General features: G+C 42.9%; 2 protein-coding genes across 4 annotated transcripts in view; one reads left to right on the forward strand and one right to left on the reverse strand.

Annotated features, from left to right (window-relative positions):
• Positions 1-406: 406 nt before the first annotated feature.
• Positions 407-15,291, reverse strand: acsl3b (acyl-CoA synthetase long chain family member 3b). The gene is made up of 15 exons (XM_049598645.1): positions 15,091-15,291; positions 10,503-10,976; positions 8,620-8,797; positions 8,414-8,523; positions 8,107-8,245; positions 6,470-6,620; positions 5,903-6,026; positions 3,572-3,643; positions 3,341-3,480; positions 2,832-3,004; positions 2,340-2,414; positions 2,068-2,259; positions 1,865-1,979; positions 1,545-1,702; positions 407-995 (listed from the first exon to the last, which is right to left on the reverse strand). Exons 2-15 carry the CDS (start codon positions 10,851-10,853, stop codon positions 838-840), a joined length of 2,136 nt encoding a protein of 711 aa, XP_049454602.1. The 5' UTR covers positions 10,854-10,976; positions 15,091-15,291; the 3' UTR covers positions 407-837.
• An 83-nt stretch (positions 15,292-15,374) lies between these two features.
• pax3a (paired box 3a) overlaps positions 15,375-21,693 on the forward strand; it is a 41,651-nt gene continuing 35,332 nt past the window's right edge. Inside the window, exons 1-3 of one of the 3 annotated variants that reach the window (XM_049597917.1) lie at positions 15,375-15,499; positions 19,844-19,923; positions 21,545-21,621. The gene's annotated coding sequence lies outside the window, so the exon portion shown is untranslated. Of the gene's footprint in view, positions 15,622-19,843; positions 19,924-21,544; positions 21,622-21,693 lie in introns of all 3 variants that reach the window. The other 2 variants (XM_049597918.1, XM_049597919.1) reach the window with 2 other exon arrangements.

Consider the following 21,693-nt stretch of genomic DNA (forward strand, 5'->3'; position numbering starts at 1 on the left):
CTCGTAAACACAGCTCGTTAAAATACAATTAGCGTAAACAAATTGGCAATAAAAAACAGGAGGATAAAGAAATACAAACCCTCAGAATATTACACCCATAAAATAACAATAAGAAAAAGTATGAAAACATCTTAATGCTCAATCTCTCATGGCTTTGCAACACCGACTCCTCACACACACACGTAAAAAAAAGCTCATGAAATGGGCTTCAAAGCTGACAAACCGAACATGAAGGAAACAACAGCGACATGTAAAAAAATAATCATGAAAAGATAGAGATCCCTGCATAGATTCCAACCTGAATGTTACTTAAAGCCCGGGAGGGATCCCTCTATCACGCTCATGCTGCCCCGTCTCTCTGCCAGGTATCTGCACTTCAAGTCCACGACCATGCTGAACTTGGGAAGCAACAAACACAGAGCGCTGACATTGATCCACGTCTAGCCTGACATTTGTTTCACTTCGAGTCATGCGGACGTCCTATTTCATGTGGTGCCTCGGTTGTCATAGCAACTCAAAGGGCTGAGTCCATCAAAGGGGAACGGGGAGTGTGTCGCACCTTGCACATCCGGCTGGCTCAGTTGTCTGTGAGGGACTCCTGCCTTTTTGGTCTCGACAGAGAGCAATACGCTGGATTCAAGAGTTCTTTCCTCTTTTGATCAAAGCCGAGGAGGAGGTGCATGAGTCGCTTTATGTTCCTGTAATTATATGCGTGTATGTGTGTGTTTGGTAACTGTATCTTAAGTATATAACTCTGAATACTCCTCGTAGTGGCTTCTGAGCTCCTTGTGTATGTGTGCAAGTATGTACTTGTTGTTTGGATTGTGTTTGTGTGGGTTATTTTCCACCGTACATCCTCTCAATGTCTTCCTGGTAGTGTGATTTGAGCTCCTTGCGTTTTAGCTTGAATGCATCAGTGACCAACCCGGTCTCCGGTGTCCATGGCTCGGCACTCAGACGGATCTTCTTGGGGATCTCGAATCGTTCCATTTTCGCTGGTCAGAGGGAGAGAGCAGAATCACAAGTCAGAGTGACACATACAGTGTAACACTGGTGCAAGTCTGGCACAAGGCAGACGCTGTAACAACCAGTCTGTGAACTGTGAAGTCATGACAGAGAGCACCAGCACCAGCACTACTTTGGTTTTGTTGAGAAGGTTTTATGAGACATTTTGTGCATAGGGACAACTACGCAGGTTGATTTTAGCGCTGCTCATCGTGGACTATATTGCTGTCATTGTTCATTTTAGTCAAACCATACAGTTTGAAAACGAGGCGCGGCTCCAACTAGAAAACAATGTTTTGATGCATTGGATGTGCTGAATGTGCATATTAAGGCAGTACAGGAGGAGGTGCACATTAATAATCCTCCAGGACTGTAACATGCTTATGTTCAACCCAAACAATGTGTCATGTGACACATGTGAGGTCAGTACACGTTCTCACCACAAACGAACTGCACAAGAGTTCGTCTGTAACTGGACCGAGACCTTGTTTGTGAAAGCACCCTAAGTGAAGACCACAGACAGGTTTTTTTCCACCTACCTGAGAGAGCAGCCTCAGTAAGGATGCGGAGGACCTCTTTCTCCAACAGGGGGTTGTTGCACATCTCCTCCCATGTGCCCGTCACCTGCAGCTGCTCCGCCAGCGCCATTAACTGCTTGTGGTTCGGCACCACGAAGCTGATCACATACGACTGGTCACTGAAAAATAAGTACAAGAGAATTCCACAAGTTAGAAAATAAGACAGAAAATCAGAAAAGACACTGGCTGAAGTGTTGGTGTGCTCGGTGAGACTGAGGTCAAAAGTCTGGAGAAGTCAAAAACAAAAACAGATTCAGAGGGAGTGTGTGCAGGATTTTTACCTGTTGGCATAGGCACAGATGTTGTCTATGAGTGGGCAGTTCTTCAAAATAGCCTCCACCTTTCCTAGAGAGACATACTCGCCCGCCTGCAGTTTCACCAGGTCCTTCTTACGGTCTGTTGAAAGAGAACACACATCACTATCCTAATAGATTAAACACTTCCACCACACACACACTCCACCACTAGCTTGTGGATTTCTTACCGATGATCTTAAGGCATCCGTCAGGTTCGAACTCTCCAATGTCTCCGGTGCAGAACCATCGCTGGCCGCTCTCATCCACAAAGAAGTCCTCACGGTTCTTTGCTTCGTTTTTGTAGTAACCCATCGTTACATTGGGGCCGCCGATCAAAATCTCCCCACGGGGGTTGGGCTTATCTGTGCTGTAGTAACCACCTGGAGGAGCACAAACCTGATTAGAATATCAGTGCGTTTGTCGGCTTCTTTAAAAGTTGGGCTGTCGCTATTTGACTCACCCTCCTCCCAGTCCTTCAGTGTGATCTCTGAGCAGACCAGTGGAGCACCAACCCGTCCTGTGCTGTAGTCCCAAACTTGGAAAAAAGCAAAGACTCCTGGTAAACATAGGTTATAACCACAAATCAAGCTCTCTATATTGTTAATTTGCTCGTCTCTTAAAGGAATACTTCACCCAAAATGACCATCTGTGTATACATTATTCACCCCGTGTTAAAGACTTTGTTTTCCCCGCATACCTCCATGGAACGAAGAATCCAAAAACTGAGGAAATTCTTGTTGAATTGAAGTCATAGGGGGCCGCAGTTAAAATAGAAAAACTATATGAAAACATCTGTTTACAAACTCTCACACAAGTCGTGCAGCATAATCCAAGTCTCATAATACAGGACGAGTAACTGATATGCAAATGGTTGTTTGGTGGGTGAAGTGTTCCTTTAATTTCCCAAAGGGCAGCCAGAACCGCTATTTCACATGTAATTCCACTCTCTTACTCTCGCTGATGGTGCCAGCTCCACAGGTCTCCGTCAGGCCGTAGCCCTGCCCCACGGGGCAGCACAGGCAGATGTTCATGAAGCGCTGTGTGGCAGCTGAGAGTGGAGCTCCGCCAGAAAGCAGCACCCGTGTGTTCCCTCCCAAGAGCGCACGCACCCGTTTGAACACCAGACTGTGTGGGGACGAGGTACCGAAAACAAACAAAAAAAACACAGCATGGAGATGATGAGCGGCTGGAAAAGCTATTCAAACAAAGTTATTCTGCATAACATCCGGATATTGACTTATACTGAAGAATGCCCTGAGCAAACACAGTATCAGAATCAATATTATGTAATGATTCACATCTGTAGGAGAACAATTCTCTTCACCTGTTGACTCAGTGTTAACAAGAATTCACACTAGGTTATGATTAGCCATGTAGTGACAGAGGGTAATGTTTGCTCATACATCACAGGAGAGGTAAACGTCTCAGTTCACATATATGGGAGTATAATATGTGTTTTACCTGTCACAGAGAGGCGTGCTGTAGCCTCTGGAGATCTGCTCCATCTTGTAGTTGTAGGCCAGCACAAAGAACGTCTTCTGGATTTTGCTCATCTCCTCCACTTTGGTCATCACATTCTTATAGATTCGATCCATGATCTCCTACACATAAAGCTCTCAGTTAATAATTATGACATTTTAAGACTGCAGCTGATATTTGTTATTGACTTTGTGAAGGGACAAAAAGACTCACTGGTACAGCAGCCATGAGGGTAGGTTTCAGCACACTGGTGTCCCCTTTACTGCCCTTCTTTATCTTGGTAGACTGTGAACATGAAACACAACAATCGATTGACTCTCAGTGACCTACTGACTGTCACTAAGTGTGAAAAAAACAACAAAATAAAGTCAAGTCCACGAATGTTTGGTCAAGGGAGCTACAACAGTTTAAAGGGACAGTTCACCCCCAAAATCAAAAATGCATATTCCTCCTTTTACCTGTAGTGCTGTTTATCAGTCTAGATTGTTTTGGTGTGAGTTGCTGAGTGTTGTAGATATAAGCCATAGAGATGTCTGCCTTCTCTCCAATATAACAGAACTAGATGGCGCTCGATTTGTGGTATTTAAAAGTGCCAAAAAATACATTGTGAAAAACTCAACATAGTGTCTCTTTCCAGAAATCATGACCCAGTTACTCAAGATAATCCACAGACCTTGTTGTGAGCAGTTTCATGTAGGAACTATTTTCTTTCTCCTGAAATACAACCACCAACTGTATCACTGCACAGAAGGAAGCATGCATCTACTCATGGACGAGAGGCAGCACCAGTTAGCTAGCTCAGTGGTGCTAGGTGAGCTAGCAGTAGATGCATGCTTCCTTCTGCGCTGTGATATGGTTAGTGGGGGCAGTCTGATAAAAAGAAAATAGCTCCTACACAAAACTGCTCACAACAAGGTCTGTTCATTATCTTGAGTAACTGGGTCATGATTTCTCTTTCCAGAAAGAGACATTGCTGTTTTTTTCAAATGTATTTTTTTGGCGCTTTGAGCGCCACAAGCCAAGTGCCATCTAGTTCCATTATTTAGGGGAGAAGGCAGACATCTCTACGGCCCCGATCACACAGAAAGAAGCTCACCGCCCTGGCTTTTTTTAAAAAATTGCATGCAAAAAAAAAAAAAAAAAGCTTGCTGCGCCTTTTTATTGTCAGGCAACCACTCCATCACGTCCTTACTAGGGCATTAACGACTTTGATTTTTTTCAGGTCGACTTATCTGTCAATAAAGTCGAAGTCGAGTCAACAAGTCATTTGATGACGTCATCACATTGACACGGCAGAGGAAAGTGAAGTATCTCCACACATGTGATGTGTGTCTAGGCCCGAACATACTCGGGACTCCATGGAGGTCCGCGCGGACTCAAAGCAGACGTCCGCAAGCCCTGTGCATGCAAAGCTCAGATTTTACGACTGCGCCGCGCACCAGTGACTGCTGGGCATGTATTTTTCACATTGCAGGGATTTTTCACAGACATTTTTACAGGAAACTACAACGCGGAAGTGCGCTCGACTATGAAAGCCTGAATGACTGCGGACATTCCTCGCGGAGTCTGCTCCACATAGTGCACCCGAGTATGTTCACTTCAAGGATATGTATTTAAGCCAATCAGAGGCAGCGATTGCATTCCGTACACAAGCACACAGAGAGAGGGAGGGAAAAAACACATGACTTGTCGACTCCTCCCGGGGGGTGTCGACTTGTGCCACTGACGTCGACACGTCAACAAATCGACTTTTCTGTTAATGCCCTAGTCCTTACATTAACCTTTCCATGATATTAGACTACCAGTAATTAGTATCTAATTCCTAAAATGTTGAGGCAGAGGGTTCTTGCTGTAGCTCTGGTTGAGGGTGAGAGGCTGTCAGCACATAGTTTGTTGGGCACAGATAAACAGAGATCTGTGTGGGTACATGAGACCCTAAAATGGAGGGTGGATCACAGGGAGTACCACCAGTTGGTCCAGGAGCTTCACCTCAATGATGGATGTTTCCTGGCATATTTTAGGATGACTCAGGGGCAGTTTGACAAACTGCTGCCTATCGTTGGGCCGCATAGCTCTGGGTGTCCAGCAACTACTACCACCAGTTTCTCCTCCATTGTTTACCAACTGTAAACTTGTTGTCATGACCACCACAGAAGGCCCGCCTCTCAAATAATCTGACTGGAGTTGAAGTTTTTTCAACTTGAGGAGTTCAGAGCGCTCCGGCAAAAACACCAGGTGCATAGAGTGTAGAAACGTGCGGCGCGGCGCAGCACAAAATACACAAGCAAAAAGCTTCATTCTCATTAAAAACAAACCTTCCAAAAAAAAAAAAAAAAAGCCACCTTCAACTGCTGAAACACTTCAAAAAATGTACTTTTAATTTGGCATGAACTGTCCCTTTAAGAAGGACTTAATAAATGCATGAATGATCCTTTCCATCTTAGCTGGAGATATAGACGACATCTTATATATGTGACAAAAAACTGACTGGAACAAAAACATTTTGGCCACAAGCTGTGTGTGTGTGTGTTTTTATACACTGACCTGGTCGGCTAGAGTCTGAGGGGAGGAGTAGCCGATGCGACAGCCGTGAGAGATGCACACCAGTTCAGCACTGAGCTCTAAAACGTGTGCCAGCGGCAGGTAGCCAATATAGGTGTCTGTTTCACTGCCAGCACAGAAATAACAGCAGGTTAATTTCCATAATATACACAGAAAAGAACATAATGAGGCGGTGTTAATTGAGTATGTGAGGAAAGATGTGACAGTGCATGTGTTTCATAAGCAGTACAGAGACAAGGAGGAGAATGATATGTTGGTAGATCTGGAGAGCTGCAAAACGCTAATTTGCTTTTATTAAGATAGTGAAGGCATAACCCTCCCTCCTCTCCGTCTGATTGGCTCATATACGTTGCCTATTGTTAGTTGGGCTGGCCAGGGCTAGGTGTGACAAGTGAGACTGGTTATAGTCAAAGTAAGAGTATAGGTGTAAGCCAATCAGAGGCAAGGTAAAGCAGAGTTGGGCGGGTCATGCCTTCACCATTTTGAGAAAAATAAATCTGCCTGCGGAAGACAAGAAAAAGAGACAAAGTCAATCTGATATTGGTGTACTTGAGGTTAGGGATTCGCTCAGCCATGCCAGTGATGCCAGCAATGATGTTGCCATGGGAGATCATGACACCCTTGGGGATGCCTGTGGAGCCGCTGGTGTACATGATGACCGCGATGTCCAAGGGCTCTGGCTGTCTGCGGTCTACTGCGACTGCAGAGACAGAAGAGCAGAGGGCTGATGGTTAGACAGGAAATGGATCACACACCAACACAAACATTATTAGTCAAACAGAGTTCCCACACCTTCTTAAACGTCAAACACAGCATAGTCTGAGATAAGGATCAAGGTTAATTACTGTTACGACACCAAGAATTTTTTTAACGAGAATTAGCGGGCTTTACAGGAGCTCACAGACAACAATTAAAAAGAGAGAAAGCTGCGTGAATGCATGCACACTTCTCATTTGTGCTGTGTTACAGTGACGATATCAAAATAACTTTAATTTCTATTATTGCACAGAATATAGAAATTCAAACACCTTCAATGACTCATAGGAACCCTGGTTGTAATAAGTTATTATGAAGAAACGACTGTTTAATTGAGTGGAGAAAAAAGTAAAAAAATTTTTACCCATTTCTAACAACTGTATGCTGTGAAAGGATCTGAATATTTTTTGTGGGGCTTCCACTAATGACAGATTTCATCATCATCATTTGATTACTTTCTCAATTTAAGTGGGATTTATACTTGTGCATCAGTTCTATGCAGAGCCTACGCCGTAGCCTACACACATGGCCTACGTCGTTGTGAGAATTTATACTTGTGTGGTGGTGTCTTTATCACTCTGCATTTACACCACCACAACACTAGTTGGCAGTGAGGTTTCTGTGAAGTGCTGTAAAGTTGAGTTGATTGAAAACACACATTAAACACACATTAAACATGGCTTAATAGAGACAGTTTCAAACACAAGCACACAAATCAGCTTCACTATAACTCGCAGCATTCACAGACAAAGCACTTGTCTTTATCTGGACACATTTTCCCCACAAACACAACAAGCTAATATTTTTAGCACACGCCTATGGAATTTTACACTGTATAAATTAGCCTAGCGGCTAGCAGACTTTTCTCCTTCCTTTTCCTTTATCAATATTCGGCTCCTTTACAGCTTACAAGGTTCACTGACAAAACAACTGTCTTACACAACACGTTTTCCAAACAAATGTAACATGCTAATGTTATTAGCACAAGCCTATGGCATTTTACATTGTATAAATTAGCCTAGCAAATAGCGGTGATTTCCTCTGCTCATATGAGGCCAGGATAAATCTATGTGATTGTGAATTAAACAGTGTACTCTATTTGCAGTATCCAATCTATTATATTCCAGTGTTTTCTTTATCAAATACTATTTGAAGAAAATTATAAAAGACAGCTCAAGTGATAGCTGTTCCACAAATATAATTCCTGTTTCCCTTAATTTTCCTGAAAAGCCAACTAATCATCAACTAATCGTCATTATGGCATTGCTGGCGAGTGGTGATTTGACCTCTTGCTGACTCCCTCATGCACAGCACATTACTGCAATTACACATCAGGGTGTTGGCTTTGTATTAAGCCTCTGTCAGTGTACTTCCATTTCCCCCCCGACCAAATTAGAAAACCTTTTTAATCACACTGCACAAATACTAACTGTTTTCAGGCTTGGATCCCATCTCCTTCACAGCGTCCATGTTGTACACCATGATGCCTCTGGGGATGTTTGGCCAGCTTGTGGGTTTACAGTCAACTACAATGATGTACTGCAGCCTCGGCACATCGCACAGTATGGCCTGGGACACGGAGGAGGATGTAGGAGGGAGAGACAGGAGTGAGTAAGAGGAGAAAAGTAATTATGCAAATAGAAGCAAGCTTCTTATCAAGCCCTGATGTTACACAGAGTAAACAACCTGCACAGCCTTGTTTAACACGGCTGACATGACACAGACAGAAGCGGGTACCTTGAGACGGCTCTGCAGCAGGCTACTGCTCGTGATGATGTGCGTGATGCCGGTCTCGTTCAGACCGTGGGCGATGGCCGTGGGTCCGAGAGTGGCGTACAGGGTCACAACTGTCAAATTAAAATTCAGCCAAGTGGGTCGGTTATCTCGAGTGCATCACAGTAGGCTGTCTGAATAACATACACGTCTGATGTTCCGTCACTCACGTGGGAAATTGTACATGAAGCAGGCTTGTGCCGCCACGATCCACTCCGCTCTGGTCTCACAGAAGATGGCGATGTTACACTGGGGCCTCTGGCCGAGTGCTGCCAGACCACTGCCAAAACACTTTGCTGCCTTGTACGCTTCCTCGTATGACAGCCAGTTATAGTTCCCTAGAATAACCTGCACACAACATGCAGCAATATTGAGGATTATTTCCACACAACACACCAAACAACATGAAAACTGATGTATATGCAAACACACAGCTTCAAAGCAACTTTTCAGAAGCAGTTTAAGTCAATATAAAAATATGAAGAGTATAATTTAATGATTTTAAGGACATAACACCCATGATATGAGCACTGTTTATCTGCATTATACTTTAAAAAAGGTAATATGCAACACCAACACTGAATCTGACAGAGGTCTGATGTTGTTGCTGGTACACCACCGCCCTTCATAGGCAGTCATTCAGCGCCATCTACAGGGCTTTTGCAGCCTTGCAGGTGTTAATGAGGAGGCTCTCAGTTGTGAGACAAAGCACCAGAAACACTGCCGCTCTTCCACCCACATCCCTCACACTGTGCACAGTGGCAGACTGCGCTGTCAGCCCAACAGACACAAGCAAACTTCCTGTAATCCCACAGACTCACCTAAACTTATACCACTCTCAGCCTAGATGTGAAGAGCAGTACCACCCACTGACTATGTCCTAGTTCCTGACAATGGAGGTGCGCCGATTTCCAGTTTTGCCGGTCCGGTCCAGTGTGCAAGCTTAAACCAGTTGAACTGGCATTTGTCATAATGACACGCCATGGAAAATTGAAAAGTAACTTACATCCGCAACCTGTGCCAATGACATTGAATCCAAGTTGTGCTGCATTATTAATAAGCAACATCCCATTGGATTACCACAATATTATACTTGTTTATAAAAGGAAAAATGGAGCCACTGGTGTCTAGACCACGTGCAATTCACTGCCGAGCAGGGGCCTGCAACATGAAGGAGATCAAGAGTTTGTTTACTAGAAAGTTCATGTGTTTTTTGGGGTGATGAGACAACATGGCAGAGTTAGTGGGTCTGTACCATTACAATGAGTAGGTGGAGTCTGCGCACCATTTGATGGGTATTGTAGCCAGGCGATCAGCTGAATATGTCACTAAATTTGAGTAGTGACAGCGGCGTATACATCACCACGACCAAATGGCTCATACTAACACAAACAAATCAAGGTAGATTTATAAGATAGAGAACGTCACTGTCCATGCAGGCAATTATTTGTCTACAAAAGCTACCATGGCTTTTGCCCGTAGGCAACGTCATTGTCAGCTGACCATCACGTGGTCGCTGCCCCTGGTTTACAGATTACACTCCATTAAAAGAGCTTTCCTGGCTGGTATGTGTTAAGCAGTGCACCGGCGCACTGAAACGGAGTGGACTCAGTCCCTCCAAAAAAGTAAAACTGCACCAGTGTGGCAACATTTTGGATACGTCACCAAGAGGTGTCCTAACTGGCAGCGAGCGACACAGTGCGCCGTTTTGAGCGAAACTTTGTAGGATGTTTCTAATTATTCCTGTCGCTCACTTTGAAAGCGCTGCAGTGGACGAGGAATGGCTGACTCCTGAAGTTGAAATGAAGAGTCATCTATAGGATACCTCCTTATTTTACTACAAAAACCTTAATAAAGTGGCAGCTGGTTGGAGGGAGATCAGGGAGGTGAAAGTTTCAGTATACCGGTTTGTTCTGGTGTGTTTTGGCTTATCATCAAGCCAGTTCGATAATTTTATACAACCCAACCCTACCTGACAAACCAAACATTTAAAAGAAACGCAGGTGATACACAATCTTTCCCAGTGCACAAGACTAACAGGTCTGTGACTCACCTTTTTGAAGACCTTGCCATTAGGCTGGATCTCGTCCTCCTCACTGAGCACCTCCCTGGTGCCCAGGCAGTCTCTCTGCGGAAACCGACTGGCAGCAAATTCAAACATTTTGTCCAGGGTGTCCACCCCAGGGTGCAGCCATGCCACCAGCTTCTCTTGACTGTTGATGGCCCTGTACGGCCCGGCTGGGTTTCCGCTAACTGAGCGCGCCTTGATCCGACGAGCCCGTTCCAAGTTGGTGCCAGCTCCGGAGAAGAAGTACCAGGGTATGAAGGTGATGACGGAGTAGACCCAGACCACCGAGCGGAACACCTGCAACAGCAGGGGGTTCAAATCCTCCTTCAACTTCATCTTTGAGGATGAAGTCAGCGCTGGAGATGAATCGAGCCAGACAAGCAATGGTAAGCTGCGCTGGTCACTGCTCTGGCTGAAGGTAACAGGCGGTGCTTCTTTGGTGCAGCAAAACAACCAGACCTGCAACACAGAGACAGAACACGAAACTTTAGTAGTCTGGAATAAAAGAAGAATCAGCACATTTAAAACTATCAAGATGCAGAAAATCTACTGCCTCCTGGTAAAAGCATCTTTGCCTTCCTGCAGATCATCTCTGCCTATTCTTAGGCCGGCTCTCAGTCAGCATTATCTATCTCACCAGATCTGCTGGCCCTGCTGCACAGACCCAACCTCACAGAGACAATACAACACTTAACATCATCAAGATTTAATAAAAGTGCTGAAATGATTAGTTAATCAGATGATAAGTTGAAAGACGTGAAAATTTGCTGTTTTCATTTCGTTTCATTAAAGAAAACATTGCCCCTCTCACACCATGACGAGGCATAATAATGTTTGCAAATCCAATATTATAGCTCTCTTGCTTGACTGTACTCCAAAAACCCCTGGATCAAATCCGACCGTCTCCCAGAGCTCAGCTATTCTAGTGCATCCTCAGGGCCAGAGTGTAATTTGCATTGTGGCCCTGTTGCCACTGAGCCAGAGTATGCAAGAACTAGCAGCAGTGACTCACTCTGCAGCTTGGAACGAGAGGTCCAGGGGGTCACAAGGGAGACCGGCATAACCTGGCCAGCTAATATAACAGCACTGAGAAGAATCTAACACTGACCGCTGATGTGGGCCTGTGCTTATGTAAACACAAGCTGCAGGAACCAACCTAAATATTCCTTCCTATATGTCTAGCGGCACATCCGAGAACACTTAAGGAAGTTCTTAGCTAAAAAAACAAATATTCTTTTCCTGTAGCATGCTACACCTCAAAGGTAAACAGAGACACGTGGGCAGAATCTCAGTTAGACTGTGAGTCCTCAGCGAGTGTCCAATTAGGCTATCCAACACTGGTCCCCTGCACTGCACCACAATCTTATGCTCCAGTAGGGACTGTGACACTGTTTTATGGCCATTGGCCAGTATTATATTACACTGCAGGGGCTGATTTGGTCTCACACAACAATAGATGATTGCCTCTCACCATCATTTGAAAGTTATGGAGTCCCATTTGTGCCAAAATTATGCCTATTAACGTTGAACTCTACTTCAGTTGTGACAAAAATGTTTTGCCAATGTGTTTGTGTCGATTGCTCACATGACAAAACATTCCTTAATTCAACTTTACACTGTACTTGTGTCATCTTGTTGTGCTCCCTGTCATTTCACTGTTTTGTTTTGCGTGTTGACCACATGTGTATTCCTCCCTGTCCTTTGACTGTCATCATGTGTGGTACAACTGTGTTGTTGTGAACGATGTCCCGATGCGTCATTGTCCCCGTCGTTTGACTGTCGGTTTGCATTTTGTCCTAACATATCGTCTGATAGTGTTGTGATGAATGTCGCACTGCTATCACGATATCCGCAATGTTGCAATACCACGCTTCGGACAAGCTAACTGCAGTGGATGACAGACAACCGCCCCAACTCCTATGTTATGTTTTTCCTATTTTCCATGGGAGTGTTGCATATTTAAACTCTGATATAAATGTTAGTAGTATGCAAAAAGGTGCCGAGCATCTATTCTGCACTGAACACTGGTCGTTTGCTGCTTTTTTCTGGTCCAGAGACATTTTTACTTCCATAGATATTCTGTATCATAGTAACCAGGCACAACCAGTGTCACAGCTGAAAAAAAACGCATTTACTCTGCATTGCAAACAATGAACAAGTGTTTAATTTGTTTTACAAATGTGTCATTTTTGTCAGTCAAAATGCAACAATACACCTAATAACAGCCTTTCATTAAAGATTATTTACAAAACACTATAATCAGGATAAATGAAGTCATTTGCAAAAACAGCAAATAATGACAGTGACACCACATATCTCACTGTTGAGCCACGCTGCATCACCGCAGGGGAAATTCCTTCACTGCGAGGGCCCTTTATCGTTCTGCCTGCACTTGACAGTGTTGTTGAATGTCATAGTTGTGGTTTCTTCTACCAAACCTGATTTTAGCCTTACTGTACTGTACTGTACTGCACAAAACGTGCAATGGGTTCACACAAAAGTAAATAGGCACATGGTAACCATAAAACAGCCACATTACAAGGAGAACAACACATCTTCTGGTGGCGCTGCTCTGCTCACGACCCGGACTCTGTTGCAGCTGCTTTCTGCCTTTTTTAATTGTTTTTTTTAATTCATCTAAAATTATGTGGAGGCAACCTAAATTTGGATTTTAAATAAGGTTGCTTGATGCTTTGGGGTGGTGTGTTTTCCTCATGGGGCTCTGTGCAATACATGAGTGGCTGATGTGAAATACTGTTAATGTAGTGTGTGTTTGTATGTTGTTTTTTTTATGGTGTATGCTTTTCATTTCTTCTGGATGATTACTGTAAGGCAGCAATACTTGTGCAGCTCCTGAGTCCAAGTCAAATTTCCCTATGGGGACAATAAAGTTTATGATGTTATATTGTGTTCTTTATCAGGATGGCAAGCTGAACAACACAGTGAAACGACAGAGAGGGCGACACATCTGGTTGACACACAGAAAGGTGAGCAATCAAAAGAAAGAAAATCAGTTGCAGTGCAGCTGAAAGTTCAGTCGACGTAGACGGTGCACATGTGACATATTTCTGGCACAAATGAAACCCCATACAAAGTGAGCACATTGGTACGTCCGCCCATATCCATTATAAAATTGTATTTTTATATAGTGCTGCTGGGTAAAATGAGAACGCAAGCAGCAGCTGCTTTTACTGTCAAGCATTTATCCTAATACACATTGCACAAACCCTCTCAACCTCTCAACGTTTCACCTGTTTTGCAGCAGCTCACATACCAAAAACCAACCGACATAATCAGACTGTAATTGGGCCTCGCAGACACACAAAGAAGTCACAGCCGCTGGCACATCAGGAGGTTGAAAACTCACTCTGTGTCTGTTTAACACTTGCAACACCGGTTGAGTCACTGTGTGCTTTGATAAAGTACACACACACCTGTACCCTGTAGCTATTGCAGCAACACCACAGATGATAAAGATGACACAAAGCTCATTAGAAAATAATGTAATTAGAATATAACACACTGTTATGACAACTAACCACATATTCATCTTCACAATCGACACTATCACTATGACTGTAATGCCGGCTCATCTGTGCAGGGCTGTCATGCAACAAAACTGGCAGGTGCATATTGTTTAAAAAGCAGTATAACTCAAACACACATACAAACAGATGCGTAAAGGGTTTGGTATGCACTCAAGTGTTGAGCAAAGGTGGAAACTGGGCTTTCTGCCAATATACTTCACACTAGAGATAAAGACCACATCTTAAAACAGCTTTTCAGATTAATAATCCATAATGATTTGATATATCTATATAGCTATAATTTGATACTAAATATAGTTTATGCAAATTGCAAGTGTCTGAGTGAGCATCAGGACAACAGGATGATACTGAATTATAAATCTGTGCCTCTATCACTGAAATCTGGAGATCATTACACGCATTTTCACCAACTAATCGTTTGCAGTTGAATCAGAAAATGTGTCACCACAGGCTGTATATCCTCCTTAAGCACGGACTGTTATATTTTTACTATTATATTTGTCCTTCCTGTGTGAAATGTGGTGTCGATGTTTTGATTTCTGTGTCCTTATCCCCATATATCCTCTGCCAACGTCAGATAAGATCAGGACACACTGTTGTTATGATAACCGGTGCATAATTGTAAATATTATGTACGATACAACCAAAGCCTGACTATGTAAACAGTCTGTTTTCTAATCAGCTAATAGGAGGACATTTTCCACCCCGCGGGCTCCGTCTCAGAAGCTATTCAAAGCTAGCAAAGCAGCATCAAGATTAGCAACTAGCGGCTAGCTCGAAGACGCGCTAGCAGCTAGCATGTAGCACCCCAGCTAACCACCGCAGCCACTGCTGGCCCGCTGCTGCAGCAAAATCAGTCTATTTATTAATATTCTGTGATGAATTAAAAGGCGACACAAGCCTCGTATTGCTCACACATTAACGACACAGTCGAGGCGATGTGCCGCGTTGCTGAGCGAGCCGGCTAACCGTCAGTTAACAGCCATCAACATCTGCAAAGCGTTCACACAGCCATACATTCTCACCTCTTTTCTCAACCGCAACGTCTGAGCCGCTGCGGATTGGATCAAGTCTTTTTTTATCCTTGTGACCACAGCTCTGACATTATACTGATGTCACCTGTTAACTGTGTGTGTTTGCTCATAAAGCACAGCCGCCGCTCTGTCACAAAACGCATATAAAATTGAGTAAAACTGTAAATCTAAGCATCACCGGGCCACTGCTGCCAGCCCGGAAGCGAGTGTGTGACGTCAGGATATTTCCCAGTCAGGGATTGGAGCGCTAGAGGTGGCGCGTGCTTGGAGCAGCGGGGACGTCAGTGGGGTTACTAGCGTTCACCCGCTGTCTGGGAAGACAGTTTCTGCCACGATGACCCGGGTTAGACCCGGTTCACTCGAGCGGGTAAATGGTTATTCGATCTGCCTTCGTAACCAGGTTCGTTAATAATGCAATGTTATCGAGTATGAGCTTAATTTTGTCACGGAAGACCGAGACACAGCGCTCGAGTGTGCGCACGAGACAAGAGGAGACTGAAACTGAGCCAAATTGTCTATGTGGTAACGTTAACTATGTCACTAAGTATGTGAAACAGTAATGTGTGTTTTATATGTGTGTGTGAGGCTACAGACGCCACTCTCTCTCTGTGAACAGTCCCCACCGGATCCTCCCACCCGCTTCTCCTGTATGAAACATAGTATAAGTGTTACTAGAGCAAAACCAAAACCACCGAAACACCACTTTCCTCCATTTGTGGACGAGACTACGTGACTAGGGTCCAACGTTGTAGCAGGAGTAGCCTATAGCAGATGCAAAAGCAGTGGTCCCTGAAAGTAGCTATGCATAGGCCTAAATATAGCTCTGAAGAAAGGGGGCAGTTGGTTTGGCTTCCTGACCTGGGGCAGTATTCACAAAGCTTCATAGTGAGTTGCCCCTTGAAGTTAAGACTAGGTCCTTGTAAAGATAAGAAATTCACAGAGCATCTTAGTCCTTAAAATAGTTCCTAAGGTGACAAACTGTTAGGAGCAGGGGGGATGACTTTTAAGAGGCTTAATCAGAGGAGAAAATGGTGGAAACACAAAGAGGCCGGAGGAATATTCTCCAGACTCTTATGACAGTGAGTAATTGAAACGCTACAGATTAGATCATGCGGGGGTAATATGTGTGGTTTATGTCATGAGGGATACACACATTATCGACCTAATGATCACAACACTAAGATATCTGGAAAACTGGAAAATGCAGCAGTGATGGCTTGAGTCTGTCTCAACCCTCTGACAGTGAAAACACTTTCACAGTCAGCAGTTCATCTCATTTCCACTGGGTGTCCACACCTTGCAGGTTCACATAAGGGCATGTTTGTGACAACCAATCACATCTGTTAAAAGAAAGCAAAACACCTAGCAACAGGGTCAACCACACCTCCTCACTGAGGTAAAAGTTCCTGTTTCTTCCTTGCTCAGTGTTGTTCTGAGAAATTTCCTAAATCACTCCTAAGCTTGGACTCCTTACTGAGCATTTTTTAGGCCAAATTAGGAGCTGTCTGAGAGTATTTTCAGAATCTTTGTGAATACGGCCCCTGATTTCCTCGAGCAGACTGTTCCAGAACCGCTCTGTCCCCTTTAGTTTTCAGCTGCCCAAGGACCTCAAAGGACGTCCTGGCCTTTACGGCGCCAAGAGGTCGGAGATATAGCTGGGAGAGAGGCCATGAAGAGCCTTAAAAGTAATCAGTAAAATCTTAAAATCTGTTCTAAACCACACTGGGAGCCAGTGTGAAGAGGCTGAAACTGGAGTGATGTGATCACGTCACTTTGTTCTGGCTGAAATCACTGAACCCAACAGGCCTATATTTGGGACAGACCTTTAATTACTTTCACACAAAACTGTTGCTCAGCAAAGATCATGAAATTCAATTAAATTGTTCATTTAAACCAGTATGAATATCACTTGTTTATAATTAAGCTTCAGATAATATATCAATTATTAATCATTAATTTCATCTAGCTCCGAGAGATTGCGCACCAGAGAGAGATTAAGTTACGGCCAACACAACACAACCGTATCCTGTTACAACAATACTCACAACTTGAATTAATTTTTATGAAAAAACCCTTTTGATTATTTTGATCTCAGGACTCTTATGGACTAAAGGAATATTAATAACACATAATTAACACATCATTTAAGATAGCAAACAATGGCTTTCATACATCTGAAGAATTTCAATTAAAAAAAACAGCTGTCTGGTAACCAGACCAGGCGTCTGATTGAGACAGGCGTTTATTCGTCATAATGTGTAGCCACACCAGGCTTGTAAAAGAGACTAGGTGTTTAAGTGAAGTTTAGAGATAGAGTAACAGAGCAAATTTCAACCTGCACATTTATTTTGTATTAATTAATGTAATTCTTTTTGTAGAAATAGTTACACAGGGCTTTATGAGAAAAGAAAAGATTTCAAAGGATGTCATAAAAATGTGTCAAATAAAAGTTTTAAGTGGAGAAAATCCAGCAGTATGTTGTCATGAACTGGAAGTGCTAATGTACATTTTCCTCATCTTTACTCAGTAGATAGCTCACTGTAACTCACGCTGGAGCTTTGTGCAGTAGCTGTTGTGCACCAGTAACAGTTGTAGTGAAGCGTATAAACAAAGAGATGCTTTATAATGTTTACAACAATTAAGAACTGTGGTTGATAGTATCGCTCATCTTTGAGAAGAGTTACTGATTCAGGGGATGAAAGAGGCGCCTGCTGTCAGTTGTTTCTGGAAAAATTTCCAGTGAAGTTTGGAGTTACAGTGCGGTGAAAGTTTCCCTTCCTCCCAGCTGTCTGTCTCACCACTATTTTTGGCCTTGCCTCGTAGCTCTTTGTACTTCTCCCTCAGCTTGTCCCCTCTGGCCTTGTTTCTTTTCTAGTCCTCTCATTTGTACATGTCAGTGTAGGGTGATGAGGGAGGAAAGAGCAATCCAGATGAGGAAGATGGGTGTGGAGGAGATAGATGGAGGCGGAGAAGCTGCCAGTGAGGACTACCTCAAACCATCTCAACCAATACAGATAAAGCCATGAAGATTTAATTTAGTCACTCTAAACAGAAACAGTCAAATACACAGATTGGTAGAAAAACAGTTTCTTTTTTCCTAAACTGCAGTCATCTGACCGCAACCATCCCCGAAAGAGCCGAGCAGTCATATGGTTACTGTTGAAAATCAATCAGCTGCTCTCGTGACAGTAACCAGTGGTCATTTTCTGGTTCACTTACCAGTGCAAGAAGAAGCAGCTACCAAAAGTAGAAAGTAAAATCTCTCCCGTTATTACTTACAGTACCCAGTACATTTGATCAGGACACTGAACCCCAAAATATCTCTTAGGTCACAGCCCAGGTGATATAGGGTAAAACTTTTAATTAATAGATATCACCATTAAACTTTCTCAGACAATTGTGTTTTGTATTACAAGTTTTCTTAAGTTGCATGATTAAAAAATGCAAAAGAGGCATTACTCTATTAAATATGCACTTATATGTATACATATTAAGGACGAATATCTGAAAAATTGGGGGAAAAACAGGTTCAGAATTCTTGTTTCATTTTGTTGACATATTTAGTGTCAAAGGTTTTTACAGTGGGAATTTTGGAAATGTCTTTTTATCACTATAAATCAGAAAATACTGTCAGTAGACACAAAAACAAAATTTCACCATGTTTTTAGGGATAAAATGTTCTATAAATCAGGCTATGAATGATGTATGAACAAACCCCTTTGTAAAAGTCTTCAGAATATAAATGAAAATATTACTGGAAAGTTTGGTGTTTGAAAGTTCTGCCAAAGTGGACATTTTTGGTTCAGAGTATGAGAAAAAAAATTATTTAAAAAAATAGCCTTGAATTGTAAAATTACATACATTTTTGGGTAAAAAAAAAAAAAAAAATACGACACTGAAGCTGAAAAGGGTTATTTTTTTTTTTAAAAGTTTTACATTTTATTGTAATTTTTTAATTTGAAAAAAAAAATTACTTACATTGACAGTTATTTTTTTGTATTATACATTTGTTTTGCTTTGCTTTTTTTTTTTTTTTTTTTTTTTAGAAATTGTATGTTTAGATATGCAAACTAGACATTATTTTTTTTAAATATGCACTAAATTGACCTAAATTAAACACTTGAATGCAATGGTTCCCAACTGGTCGGCCACGGCCCAAAAGTGGGTCACGTGTCCATTCTGAATGGACCACAGGTGACTCACAAACATGTCAGATTTGTAAGAAAAAACCAAAAACCAAAAACACGTTTTATTTTTAGGTACAGTGAATTTCTGGCACAAATCCTTTACTCTGCAGTGTTGTTTCATGCTGTAGAGTGAATCACTAGTGGACAGCTGCTCGACAGAGACAGCAAACTAGCTCGACAACATGGCCATACACAAGTATGATGCTGAATTAAACTGTGTGGACCTTTAACTAATGATTAAGGATAGATCTGTCCCCTGTGGCTGGATCAGTTGGGAACCACTGCTTTAATGTGTATTTTCTTTCCACTAGTCAGTCAAAATCTCAAAACTGACCAGTGCATGAAAAAACTGTTTTTACCTCTAACTTGTTCATTTACCTGAACAAACAAAAGTTTTATATGTAATTCAGAATTTTAAAATTGAATCAGCAGGCATATGGTTTCTTTTTCGTCTCTGCATTCTCACTTTTATGCACCAGAGGGAGTCTTTCTTTCACTTTAGCTTTGTGCTTCACTCTTCTCTCTCTTTCATAATGCCCTTTGTTTCAACCTGACAGAGAGAAGATCCAAAAGTTCCAGACAGAGGAAAGTCTTCACTGACATCTGAAGAGCGACATATTGAAAGTCAAATGGCAAGGTAAGCCATGTTTGACACTTTGACCCCGGACACTGATCCCCTCTCACTGCTCTCTGGAGTGTTTGCATGCTTGTTAGGCCATATGTCTGTGCACACACATATTCTGACAAATCCATACACGCAAACACACGAGTTCATGCCTTTTCCATCTCATAAACACATGGCATTCACACAAGCATGTGATCACATGACGGGTCCAAATGTGTACAGACAGAGTGGTGATAATCGCTCTCCTCGGGCTATGTCTTTGAGGTCATCTTGATTCTTGATAGGACACAAACCATAAGAGGGCAGATGTTGTAAGCGAAGGGGACACTTTCATCTTCTCTGTGAAATTCGTGTGTCCAATCTGATAATGACACGAGGACGGACTTTGCGCACACTTAAAGGGCAAGACACAGGAAGAGGAGAAAGTGGAACTGTCTGTCTCTGGATGACCCTGTCTTTCTTGACAGCGTGCACGGTGGCTAATGGCTGTTCATTTTGGATCCACCTATGAAAACCACTCACTAGTGTCATGTGACTAGTTTGAGTATTAACTTAATGATATGTGTAAGTCCTTGCTGCTCTCAAAGAGACTTCCACACTTTAAAAAGATTCAAAATGGAAGACTTAAATGAAACATTTATGCTTTTGCAAGAGGTGTATCACTGTTAAATTCCAATCTTTTAACGTAAAACAACTAAACTAATAACTTTTGAGCCCCTGGCTGATTATGAATCCCCTTGACGTCCAGTTGGACTCATTGGGAAAAGAGGGGGAAGGGGTTTTGTAGGGATTAGGGAACAAAAGGATCCTTCTCTGTCATCAAAGAGGATCTGCTCCCAACTCATCCCCTGCTCTGTGGCGACAGCTTTTTATTTTTTTGGGAGAGGGAGTGACGGCTGGAGGGAGGAGGGAGGGCAGGCTGTAGCGGGAGAGTTTGATGGTAGTAGGGGCTGCAGATTTCAAAGTAATCTTTAACTTTAAGCCCTGCAGTCCCTGTGAAACGAAGCCCTCTGCCCCAGACATAGTGTTGCCTATGGCTCCCCGCTGGAAGCCTGCCACCCCTCCTTTCTTTCCCAAGCTTTTGTCATGGTGGCATTTAAGTGGCATTACTCACCGACTGGATGACCAAGTGAAGCAGTCCCTTTGGGAGAGCTGAAAGAGATGGATTTTAATTCCTGGGACCAGTGTCGCCTCTTAAAACAACACTAAGTGGAGATAACTCCCGCTGCGTTATTGTGATGCGGCTAAAATAAATGGAGACATCTTCTTGAATCATAACTAATCAAATAACCCAAACTGGCTCCCAGTATAATGTTCTTAAACATAGGAAATGATGGGCGAGAATGTGTTGGGCCCTGATTTATAGAAAACAAATCCACACAAATTAAATTAGCTGTTGTTTTATTGCACACTTCCCTGTGAGACATTCGAGAGTTATCTGGGGGTGGAACAAGTCGTGGAGTTTATATGTTCCCACAGTATATATGAAAGCAAACTTAAACCCATGATATGATTTAAGACCCCTAGGAGGTCATCTGCACTTTCATTGTTTCACTGCTTTACAACACTACTTATTTTGACCCCCTACCCCAAAGTTATTTCTCTCATCTTGTGAAGGCTCATGTCCCCTCAGGGTCATTGGCCTGGAGATCCCCTGCTGACCTGGTCCTCCACAGGGAGTCAGTGTAATCACACAGAGGCGGTTATGGGGTAAGTGGGTTCTGTCATTGGCACAATAGGTTGTGTTTTTAGTGATGGTGCTGGCACAGGAAGATCATAATA

Source organism: Epinephelus fuscoguttatus, linkage group LG15 (assembly GCF_011397635.1).
Source record: "Epinephelus fuscoguttatus linkage group LG15, E.fuscoguttatus.final_Chr_v1".
Taxonomy (NCBI): Eukaryota; Metazoa; Chordata; class Actinopteri; order Perciformes; family Serranidae; genus Epinephelus; species Epinephelus fuscoguttatus.

Coding starts and splice junctions, on each gene's coding strand:
- acsl3b (XM_049598645.1), bottom strand. CDS start 10,853: ATGAAGTTGAAGGAGGATTTGAACCCCCTGCTGTTGCAGGTGTTCCGC. Junction 6,621..8,106: donor GGGATCCAAGCCTGAAAACA/GTTAGTATTTGT, acceptor CTGTCTCTGCAG/TCGCAGTAGACCGCAGACAG. Junction 1,703..1,864: donor ATCTGTGCCTATGCCAACAG/GTAAAAATCCTG, acceptor CTTATTTTTCAG/TGACCAGTCGTATGTGATCA.